This window comes from Bos mutus, chromosome 29 (genome assembly GCF_027580195.1).
Source record: "Bos mutus isolate GX-2022 chromosome 29, NWIPB_WYAK_1.1, whole genome shotgun sequence".
NCBI lineage: Eukaryota > Metazoa > Chordata > Mammalia > Artiodactyla > Bovidae > Bos > Bos mutus.
Window position 1 is genome coordinate 22,768,240 of NC_091645.1, and position 12,655 is coordinate 22,780,894.

The 12,655-nt window shown below is 38.8% G+C and overlaps 1 protein-coding gene across 2 annotated transcripts in view; it reads right to left on the minus strand.

Annotated features, from left to right (window-relative positions):
• Positions 1 to 12,655, minus strand: part of NELL1 (neural EGFL like 1) — a 1,049,219-nt gene that overhangs the window by 236,366 nt on the left and 800,198 nt on the right. For both annotated transcript variants that reach the window (XM_070364999.1, XM_070364998.1), the window contains exon 15: positions 4,651 to 4,746. In XM_070364999.1, the coding sequence (XP_070221100.1) occupies positions 4,651 to 4,746 (96 nt within the window). The remainder of the gene's footprint in view (positions 1 to 4,650; positions 4,747 to 12,655) is intronic.

Genomic DNA, 12,655 nt, shown 5'->3' on the forward strand with positions numbered 1-12,655 from the left:
GAATAGACAAATTACTGTTTCTGACCATTCTTTTTACTTGGTAGATGGACCATATGCTCAAGGTAAACTATTGCCCTCTGTCTACCTACCTACAGGGTTCTGAAGCACAGGGAAAGAATAGAATAATTATCCTGCAGAAAGTCATTTTCCTTTAGGAAAGGCAAAACGTCGACAGTCTCTGAGAAAAATGAAGATCCTTTTCATGAGTTTTAAGTTTTCTTTATGTTAATCTTTTAAAAATCATTTCTTATTATAAACATAATTTATAATTATTGTAGAAAATTAGAAATTTCATATAAACTAAATAGAAAAAAGCAACCCCTAGAATTAATATCACAAATGGACAATGCTATTCAACTTCTTCGCTATTTATTAATTTTCAAGAAATAGACTCAGAGATACAGGGAACAAACTAGTGGTTCCCCAGTGGGAGAGAATTGGGGCAAGGGCAGGAAAGGTAAAGGAGATTTAAAGGTACAAACCACTAGGTATAAAATAAATGAATGACCAAAACGATCTCCAGCACAGAGAATACAGTCAATATTTTATAGTAGCTTTGTATGGAGTAGTCTATCAATATGTCAAATTACTATGCTGCGCAACTGAAACCAATAAAACATTGTAAATCAGCTATACTTCAAAAAAAAAAAAAAAGAATTTTCTAATTACAGCAAACCTAAAGTAATTCTAAAAATCCTGAAGAAATGCTTTACAAAATGTGTTCTGTCTCTTAGAAAAGCTTATAATTTTATTAGTAGACAGACAGATATATATATTTAAAAGTGCTACATCTATTTCAGAACTTGTCAGGATGGGTGACTCTGCCTCCCTGGGGTATTTGGCAATGTCAGGAGACATCTTCGATTGAACGGCTGGGGGTAGGTTCCTAATGGTGTTTAGTGGGTAGAGTCCAGCGATGCGGCTAAAAATCCAACAATGCATAGGACAGCCCTCTGAAACAAAGAATTATCTGTCCAAAATGTTAATAACGTCAAGGTGAAGAACCCATTCACTAGACAAGCTTGACAACTGAGGTTGAATCTCTTTGTTGCTTGCAACTTTACTTCATAGAGGAGGATACTATGCTATTTTACGGTAAGTAACATATCTCTGAATTTAGTATAACTCTTTGATATTATATTTGAGAAGTCTCTAGGACAACTTTGGATTGTTTCATCTGGTCCTCTGTTCGGCTACATCAGTGTGGCATGATATCCTTTTAGCTCTCTAGGATGACAAAGAGATTTCACTCATGGACCTTTTCCATCCTGAGAGTAATACAAATACTCTTCCTAGGTCTCCACTCATCTCTCTGTACACATCGCCATGTTAGATTTGAAACCAAGTCAAGACCAAGCGCACAGAGAAGGATCAAAGGGTAGGAGAGAGGAGGGAACACAGGACGTTGTCCAGAAACCAAGGCAGGTGAAGTGTTTGCTTATCTTGAGTGGGGTGATGAAAAGTTTAAGTTTACTAAAATCTTATCAATATAAAATAAATGCAGAGCTGTTCATCTCTGTGTTACACATCAAACATGAGTGTGATTTTCAACTTCACTATATTTCAGATATGCATTTTATGATTTAGTTGAATACACTTGAATTCTGAAAGGCTATCACAAACAACGAATAAAGCCAACAACAGGAGGCAAGGGCAAAGAAAATATTTTAAAAACTAAACATAAGTAGATTCTAAATAGCTCAAATGGGACCATTTAATTAGCCATAAAATTAAAATCAAATAAAACATTTAGTGTAATCATGCCATAAGACATTGACAATGCATTTACATTTCTCCTTTGCACCTGTGTCTCACCACATCTAGCATCACTATTCAAAGGCAAGTGGAATTATTTAATGTTTACTGCTAATAGTGAGCATGGCAAAATAATTCCAACATGATACGATGCAGTTTTTAAAGAGTCCCATAATTCACATAGATCCCTTGCACATAATCGATTGGAAAAATATGTACTTTATCCAAAAGATCTCCTGGAATTAGAATACTGGTCAATATGGTTTTGCTACAAATGGAAGTTAATATCACATATATAGAAACCTTATTCTATTTTTTTTTTCTTTACTGCAACTGTATACATTTTCAAGAGTAAGTAATTCTCAATCTCTACTTTAATATTCTTCTAGGAACCTATAACCTGCCAATGTCTGTCTGTCTTTTGCCTCTGGTCTTGATTTTCTCCTTTACCTTGATATTTTCTGTTCCACATTATGGACCAGAATGTAAGTACTGATTCAATCAGCCACTTATTGAGGAGAGGAAAGTACAGAGGTCAAATCAGCAAGCCATGAGAAACCATAATTAATTCTTCCTGGGCTGACACTGACTCAGCTCTGGTCTAAGATCAATGCTGTCCTCCAATTCTTTATGAAGTAAAAAGAAGAACTGCACAGTGGATTCTCTGATTAAATATCACCGTGACAATATAATAATGACTGGTTTATAACAAGCAAACTGAGGTGCTTGATGAAAGTATAAATTCATGGACCCTCCCCGACATATTCACCAGGAACCCAGATTTTATAGGAAGTTCATGCATTATCCCTTTGGAACACACGCAAGGGTTTATAATGTAGTTTGTGGAAGACAAGTTGAGTTTTATTCTCAATTCTAATACTGACTCCATAGAACTGCAGAAGTTACTTAATCTACCCACGCTTTTATCTGCCATCTACAAAGTGGGCATAATAATGTCTATCTCTTTTGTTTGTTCTAAATACTAAAATACTCCCTTAAAAGACATAATGCATAATTAGTACATGATAAATGGTATATCATTAGTAATATTAAAAATCCATCATCAACAATATTATATCATCATCACCATTCTGTCTCCATTAATTCCTATATTCTATAATGATTTAAGAAACGCATAGCAGTTTTAGAGCAAATAATGAGGAAGTTTTACTTTAATGGCTTTTATTTTTTTAATTTTGCTGTTGCTAAGTCGTTTCAGTTGTGTCCGACTCTGTGCAACCCCATAGACAGCAGTCCATAGGCTCCACTGTCCCTGGGATCCTCCAGGCAAGAACACTGGAGTGGGTTGCCATTTCCTTCTCTGATGCATGAAAGTGAAAAGTGAAAGTGAAGTCGCTCAGTCGTGTCCTACTTTTAGCGACCCCATGGACCACAGCCCACGAGCCTCCTCCGTCCATGGGATTCTCCAGGCAAGAGTACTGGAGTGGGGTGCCATTGCCTTCTCCGTTTATTTTAGAAAACCTAATTAAAATCTGATGTACTACAATAAGGGCCTATGGGCTAAGCTCCTTTGCTTTTGACAAGAATCCTTCAGTTCCACATGGCAATTCTCGTCTGCTCAGAGGCAGAACTTGGCTCTTTTATACGTCTTTTTTAAAAGACAAGTCAAGTAACTTTTACTTAATAAATATGATCTAATTTGTTGATAATTATCACAAAACATGGGAACAATAATACACATTGTAGATTTCCTTGTTGAATAATGTATGTAGTTAAATTTTGACTCTTTTTAAAAGGATCAGGCTGCGTTAGAAATACACAGGCAGTACAATGTAATATGTCAAACAAGTTGGGGGATAATAAACATGCTAATTTAAAAAATTAGCATCTAAATTCAGAAACCTTTAACATGAAGGAAAGGAAGCAAGAGCTTTGCACAGATCTTTGGCATTAGATGAAAACATACTCCCCTCATCTAATAAAAAGCATGGTGACCACAGCATTATATTTCTGTTTTTCTAAGCTGTACTGTGAGAATGTCCAGTTGAGTGTGATATTCCAGACTTAGAAAAACATAACACAGTGATTTTAGCCTAATGAAACTCATGGGGAAATACACTGAAATATTCACTTTCACAAGGCATAAACAAACCTCTTGTTTGCACTGATACATACATACTGGTACATTGGCATTGAATACCAATTTCATTAACATACAGGAGGACTTCTTCAATTGATAAAAGAACTGGATTTCACCAAATACTGCCCAGTGTAAATACTACATTTATAGAAAGCTGCACATAACGGACTCTTATTAATAGTAACTGGCTTATAATATCAGGTCCATGAATGATAACGTTCTTAGTAAACCACTGTTAGAATAAAATCGCAAGCACACCAATAAACCTGCTGCTGGAGTTATTTAATGCGCTATTACTCAAGGAGTATGTGGTTCGAATTTACATTCCGTGGACACAGCAGATTGTTACAGCTCTAGTGGTTGCCTGTGTTGCTACCCAATAGATGATAAGTGGGGCAGGTCAGTTCGTCAGGCTTTATATCTGCTGCTGCTGCTGCTAAGTCACTTCATTCGTGTCCGACTCTGTGCAACCCCAGAGATGGCAGCCCACCAGGCTCCCCTGTCCCTGGGATTCTCCAGGTGAGAACACTGAAGTGGGTTGCCATTTCCTTCTCCAGGCTTTATATCTAATTAGTACTAAAATGCACACTGCAAATGGTAGCAGGGAAAAGATTCGACTTTGCTAAATTAGACACAGTGGAGAGAGGGCAGATGAAGTTCTGTTTTCAGAGGGAGGATGTCTATGACACAGTAATCAAAAGGTACTCAGCTTTGGGAGAGCCGCATCCACCAACACGATGCAATGTATCAGGTCAATCCACAGTACTACAGTCCTAGAGAAAGAGCTTCCTTACCTTTCTCGCAGTGGCTTCCTGTGAACCCAGAAGGACAGATACATTTGTTGGGAGCCATGCATGTTCCACCGTATCTGCAGCCTTCTTCACAGAATGCTGTCACAAAAAAAAAAAAAAAGAGAGAGAGAGAGAGATTTCTCTTAGATAAAACAGCAATAAGGAAATTCATAGTAAATAGCTGCTGCTGCTGCCAAGTCACTTCAATCATGTCCGACTCTGTGCGACCCCAGAGACGATAGCCCACCAGGCTCCCCCGTCCCTGGGATTCTCCGGGCAAGAACAATGGAGTGGGATGCCATTTCCTTCTCCGGTGCATGAAAGTGAAAGTGAAGTCACTCAGTCATGTCCGACTCCTAGCGACTCCATAGACTGCAGCCTACCAGGCTCCTCCATCCATGGGATTTGCCAGGCAAGAGTACTGGAGTGAGTTGCCATTGCCTTCTCCGATAGTAAACAGCAGGGTTATTGAAACAATTCTTTGTTACACAGGGAATACATATCATTGGTGACACATGTAAAAGTTTCAGTATACAAAAAACAAATAAATATAATAATACCTATTTCACTTTTACATACAATCCATTGAAATAATGGATGTAAAGTACTTGATGCTAAACAGGAGCTAGCATGAAGAGGCATTAGGATTGCTGTTAATATGACTATTGATACACTTGAAATCAAAGAATATATTGAAGAACTAGAAAAACAGAGTTGGGATAAAGATGAAGGCATTTAATATATTATTTTATAGATACTCTTTTTACTATGCATTTTTATTACAATAAAAACATTTTTACATTGTTAAACTATTTTCAGTAGTCAATACAATTTCTAAAAACATAATAAAGTTAACTAATTGCTTAATTTTGAATATTTAAGATGTTTCCAACATTTCTATAATAAAAACAATGTCCTGTCCTTATAGAAAAAAATGCATAACATGTTTTGAATTATTCCTTTAGGGAAAATGCCTCAATGGAAACATGCTAAAGATGGGTGGACTTCACTTAGCTTTTTGATAAGAATTGTGAAGTCATCCTAACCCCATCTCAGCACTACCCTGCTAACCTTCCCAGACCAGATTACACACTAGCAGAGCATAGCCCATAAAACTTTCCTCTGAAGTATTAAAAATAAATTTTATTTATGAATAATTGGTCATCATCACCTCTTCCATCAATTAGATTGCAAGACCAATCATCAGTTCAGTTAAGTTCATTCACTCAGTCGTGTCCAGCTCTTTGTGATCCCATGAATCGCAGCACAACAGGCCTCCCTGTCCATCACCAATTCCCGGAGTTCACTCAAACTCATGTCCATAGAGCCGGTAATACCATCCAGTCCTCTCATCCTCTGTCGTCCCCTTCTCCTCCTGCCCCCAATCCCTCCCAGCATCAGAGTCTTTCCCAATGAGTCAACACTTTGCATGAGGTAGCCAAAGTATTGGAGTTACAGCTTTACCATCAGTCCTTCCAATGAACACCCAGGGCTGATCTCATTTAGAATGGACTGGTTGTATCTCCTTGCAGTCCAAGGGACTCTCAAGAGTCTTTTCCAACACCACAGTTCAAAAGCATCAATTCTTCAGCATTCAGCTTTCTTCACAGTCCAACTCTCACATCCATACATGACTAATGGAAAAACCATAGCCTTGACTAGATGGACCTTTGTTGGCAAAGTAATGTCTGCTTTTGAATATGCTATCTAGGTTGGTCATAACTTTCCTTCCAAGGAGTAAGCATCTTTTAATTTCATGGCTTCAATCACCATCTGCAGTGATTTAGGAGCCCCCCCCCCCAAAAAAAAATTAAGGCTGACACTGTTTCCACTGTTTCCCCATCTATTTCCCATGAAGTGATGGGACCAGATGCCATGATCTTCATTTTCTGAATGTTAAGCTTTAAGCCAACTTTTTCACTCTCCTCTTTCACTTTCATCAAGAGGCTTTTTAGTTCCTCTTCACTTTCTGTCATAAGGGTGGTGTCATCTGCATATCTGAGGTTACTGATATTTCTCCCGGCAATCTTGATTCCAGCTTGTGCATCTAAAATGGACTGGAATGGGTAAATTTAATTCAGATGACCATTATATCTACTACTGTGGGCAGGAATCCCTTAGAAGAAATGGAGTAGCCATTATGGTCAACAAAAGAGTCCAAAATGCAGTACTTGGATGCAATCTCAAAAATGACAGATGATCTCTGTTCGTTTCCAAGGCAAACCATTCAATATCACAGTAATCCAAGACTATGCCCCAACCAGTAATGCTGAAGAAGCTGAAGTTCAATGGTTCTATGAAGACCTACAAGACCTTTTAGAACTAACAACCCCAAAAGATGTCCTTTTCATTATAGGTGACTGGAATGCAAAAGCAGGAAGTCAAGAAATACCTGGAGTGATGGGCAAATTTGATCTCGGAATATGGAATGAAGCAGAGCAAAGGCTAATAGAGTTTTGCCAAGAGAATGCACTGGTCATGGCAAACATGCTCTTCCAACAACACAAGAGAAGACTCTACACATGGACATCACCAGATGGTCAACACCGAAATCAGATTGATTATATTCTTTGCAGCCAAAGATGGAGAAGCTCTATACAGTCAGCACAAACAAGACCAGGAGCTGACTGTGGCTCAGATCAGGAACTCCTTATTGCCAAATTCAGACTTACATTGAAGAAAGTAGGGAAAACCACTAGACCACTCAGGTATGACCTAAATCTGTATGCAGGTCAGGAAGCAACAGTTAGAACTGGACATGGAACAACAGACTGGTTCCAAATAGGAAAAGGAGTACGTCAAGGCTGTATATTGTCACCCTGCTTATTTAACTTATATGCAGAGTACATCATGAGAAAAGCTGGACTGGAAGAAACACAAGCTGGAATCAAGATTGCTGGGAGAAATATCGAAAACCTCAGATATGCAGATGACACCACCCTTATGGCAGAAAGTGAAGAGGAACTCAAAAGCCTCTTGATGAAAGTGAAAGTGGAGAGTGAAAAAGTTGGCTTAAAGCTCAGCATTCAGAAAATGAAGATCACTGCATCCGGTCCCATCACTTCATGGGAAATAGATGGGGAAACAGTGTCAGACTTTATTTTTCTGGGCTCCAAAATCACTGCAGGTGGTGACTGCAGCCATGAAATTAAAAGACGCTTACTCCTTGGAAGGAAAGTTATGACCAACCTAGACAGCATATTCAAAAGCAGAGACATTACTTTGCCAACAAAGGTCTGTCTAGTCAAGGCTATGGTTTTTCCTGTGGTCATGTGTGGATGTGAGAGTTGGACTGTGAAGAAGGCTGAGCGCCGAAGAATTGATGCTTTTGAACTGTGGTGTTGAAGAAGACTCTTGAGAGTCCCTTGGACTGCAAAGAGATCTAACCAGTCCATTCTGAAGGAGATCAGCCCTGGGATTTCTTTGGAGGGAATGATGCTAAAGCTGAAACTCCAGTACTTTGGCCACCTCATGCGAAGAGTTGACTCATTGGAAAAGACTCTGATGCTGGGAGGGATTGGGGGCAGGAGGAGAAGGGGACAACAGAGGATGAGATGGCTGGATGGCATCACTGACTCGATGGATGTGAGTCTGAGTGAACTCCGGGAGTTGGTGATGGACAGGGAGGCTTGGTATGCTGCGATTCATGGGGTCACAAACAGTCGAACACAACTGAGCAACTGAACTGAACTGATACAGTGGAAGTGAGAAATAGAATTAAGGGGCTAGATCTGATAGAGTGTCTGATGACTATTGATGGAGGTTCATGACATTGTACAGGAAGCAGTGATCAAGACCATCCCCAAAAAAAAGAAATGCAAAAAGGGAAAATGGTTGGCTGAGGAGCCCTTACAAATAGCTGTGAAAAGAGGAGAAAAAAAAGCAAAGGAGAAAAGGAAAGATATAAGCATCTGAATGCAGAGTTCCAAAGAATAGTAAGGAGAGATAAGAAAGCCTTCCTCAGCGATCAATGCAAAGAAATAGAGGAAAACAACAGAATGGGAAAGACTAGAGATCTCTTCAAGAAAATTAGAGATACCAAGGGAACATTTCATGCAAAGATGGGCTCGATAAAGGACAGAAATGGTATGGACCTAACAGAAGCAGAAGATATTAAGAAGAAGTGGCAAGAATACACAGAAGAACTGTACAAAAAAGATCTTCATGACCAAGATAATCACGATGCTGCGATCACTGACCTAGAGCCAGACATCCTGGAATGTGAAGTCAAGTGGGCCTTAGAAAGCATCACTATGAACAAAGCTAGTGCAGGTGATAGAATTCCAGTTGAGCTACTTCAAATCCTGAAAGATGATGCTGTGAAAGTACTGCACTCAATATGCCAGCAAATTTGGAAAACAGCAGTGGCCACAGGACTGGAAAAGGTCAGTTTTCATTCCAATCCCAAAGAAAGGCAATGCCAAAGAATGCTCAAACTACAGCACAATTGCACTCATCTCACACACTAGTAAAGTAATGCTCAAAATTCTCCAAGCCAGGCTTCAGCAATACGTGAACCATAAAATTCCAGATGTTCAAGCTGGTTTTAGAAAAGGCAGAGGAACCAGAGATCAAATTGCCAGCATCCACTTCATCATGGAAAAAGCAAGAGAGTTCCAGAAAAACATCTATTTCTGCTTTATTGACTATGCCAAAGCTTTTGACTGTGTGGATCACGATAAACTGGAAAATTCTTCAAGAGATGGGAATACCAGACCACCTGAACTGCCTCTTGAGAAACCTATATGCAGGTAAGGAAGCAACAGTTAGAACTGGACATGGAACAACAGACTGGTTTGAAATAGGAAAAGGAGTACGTCAAGGCTGTATATAGTCACCCTGCTTATTTAACTCATATGCAGAGTACATCATGAGAAATGCTGGGCTAGAAGCACAAGCACAAGATGCGTCATGGCAAGTACTATTACCTGATTACTTCTGCTCTATATGGTACCACAGTCTCAGAATCTAAGCACACAGTAGATGCCCAAAAAGTACTTGCTGAATGAATTAGCCTGTATCCTGCAGGATGTTCTGACAGAAAAACTCCAGTTCTAACAATTGTGCAATACTTCCATCCAAATACCTTACTGTAAAACCTTGCTGGATAACCAATAATTTCATGTTCTAAATGTACACAATTTCTCATGAATGAAGACAACTGCAAATTGTTAACACAGAATTTCTTTTATTTACATGAGAGTTCAGTGAGAAAATGCTTTTTTTTTTAATTTTTAATTGGTATTAAAAAATGTCACCCTGGAAAAAGCCTCATGGATATATTTTGCCATCATCACATAAATAATATGAATCTAATTTTTTTTTTTAAAGTAAAGGATTTATTGTAATCTGCTTACAGTCCTTTGCAAAGACAGACATATGTTTTTGCATAAAGATATAAATTGCTTCATTTTAAACTAATTTAGTGTGGTTTTTTTAATTATATGAAGAAGTTTTGGTGAATTATGAATTGTACCAAACCAAGATTTTAAAGAGCAATATGGTACAAAAGTAAGAGCAGACAGACAATCTGGACTGGGACAGGCATTCAACAGTGGATTTAGAATATGGCTTTGCTATTTACTCAAGCAAAGTTACCCGGAGACACACAAAGAGTCAGTAACTTTGTTAATACAAAAAGCTGATGCAGACTGTCTCCATCCCAAACCCGGTTACGTCGAAATTCTGATTTCATAAAAAGTCAGTCTGAGTTAAAAGCTGCTCTTATGAAGCGACTTCTTTCCCAGAAACCCCCCAGTCCGCATGCGGCGTATTTACCACCTTCCAAGTGTGCCTTTCATATTGCTGTGCATGTAAGTTGACTGTGTTGAAAGATCTGCCTATAAATTAAATTCCTGAAATTGCAAATTATGTAAGAAAACACTCCTCTGTCTGAGTGCAGCTTTCACAGGTTTCCCCTTGCATAAGGCAGGTGTCTTCTGAGAGACAGGGTAATGTTGCCTGTATGGTGAACCCTGGAGAAAAGGGTCGATCCCAGTGCTTGAATCTAATTTTTATAAGCCCTATTATGTCTTTAGATCATTGAATGCTAGTTCAACTACATAGAACTTCTCACAATATTGTCATTTTCCACATCATTTAAAGTCCTTTGGATGATTTAACATTCTGCAGCTTAGTAACTAATTGTGAGCTCCTTTGCTTCTGCCAGAGGATGTACAGTGGGTACCTTGGTTTTCAAATACCATTTCTTATATCCTGCATCTCAGTACCCTGTGACTAAGAAAACACTGGTTTAGGCAATATCTGCCTTAAGTATGTTCATAAGAAACTAAAAAATACACCAATATATACACAAACGTATAAAATCTCTCATTCCCCATATCACACTTGTGGGATCTGGTGACAAACATTTCAAGTAAGATACTGAGAGTAGTGCTCTGCTTCAAAGTTAATAACAGAACAGGAAAAAAATTTTACAAGCTAAAAATTACAGAAACCTGGTTAATGAAAGTTTCAAGTGGCACCCAAAGGAGGCAGGGGCTTGAAGGTAAGCTTGGGTTTCTTTGTGGCACAAAGAGCATTTGATCCAGATCTGTTTATACACATGTGCACGCATGTGCCCACACACACACACACACATGTGCACACTCAAACACAGAGCAGCAGACCTGATTAGGAGACTTGTTTCTGTTTTATAATATGTGTGTGCTTTTGATTTACTCATCTCCTAAATAGAAACGATATTAGGAGCTTCTATAAAGAAAGCATGATATGTTTGTGATGTCCGAAAAATGTACAGATATAATAAACAGAGTGCTATGAGGATGAAATGAGTCAATATTTGTAAGGGACTTAAAATAATGTTTGGCAAACAGGGTTATGTATTCTGTTAAATAAAACCAACTGCTAGTGATACTGTTAGGACTGTAAATACGGAACAGGAACAAAGGTCCTAATACCCAGAAAATATAAACCCAACCTACAAGATGTTCAGCTTCACCAAGTGGGTTTCAGGCATTCATTGTTCTTCGTGCTTGATTTAGTTTCTCCTAAGAGTATCACGATAGTGTGATCACTGACCTAGAGCCAGACATCCTGGAATGTGAAGTCAAGTGGGCCTTAGAAAACATCACTATGAACAAAGCTAGTGGAGGTGATGGAATTCCAGTTGAGCTATTCCAAATCCTGAAAGATGATGCTATGAAAGTACTGCACTCAATATGCCAGCAAATTGGGAAAACTCAGCAGTGGCCACAGGACTGGAAAAGGTCAGTTTTAGTTCCAATCCCAAAGAAAGGCAATGCCAAAGAATGCTCAAACTACTGCACAATTGCACTCATCTCACACGCTAGTAAAGTAATGTTCAAAATTCTCCAAGCCAGGCTTCAGCAATATGTGAACCATGAACTTCCTGATGTTCAAGCTGGTTTTAGAAAAGGCAGAGGAACCAGAGATTAAATTGCCAACATCCGCTGGATCATTGACAAAGCAAGAGAGTTCCAGAAAAACATCTATTTCTGCTTTATTGACTATGCCAAAGCCTTTGACTGTGTGGATCACAATAAACTGTGGAAAATTCTGAAAGAGATGGGAATACCAGACCAACTGATCTGCCTCTTGAGAGATTTGTATGCAGGTCAGGAAGCAACAGTTAGAACTGGACATGGAAGAACAGACTGGTTCCAAGAAGGAAAAGGAGTTCGTCAAGGCTGTATATTGTCACCCTGTTTATTCAACTTCTATGCAGAGTACATCATGAGAAACGCTGGACTGGAAGAAACACAAGCTGGAATCAAGATTGCCGAGAGAAATATCAATAACCTCAGATATGCAGATGACACCACCCTTATGGCAGAAAGTGAAGAGGAACTAAAAAGCCTCTTGATGAAAGTGAAAGAGGAGAGTGAAAAAGTTGGCTTAAAGCTCAACATTCAGAAAATGAAGATTATGGCATCCAGTCCCATCACTTCATGGCAAATAGATGGGGAAACAGTGGAAACAGTGTCAGACTTTATTTTTCTGGGCTCAAAAATCACTGCAGATGGTG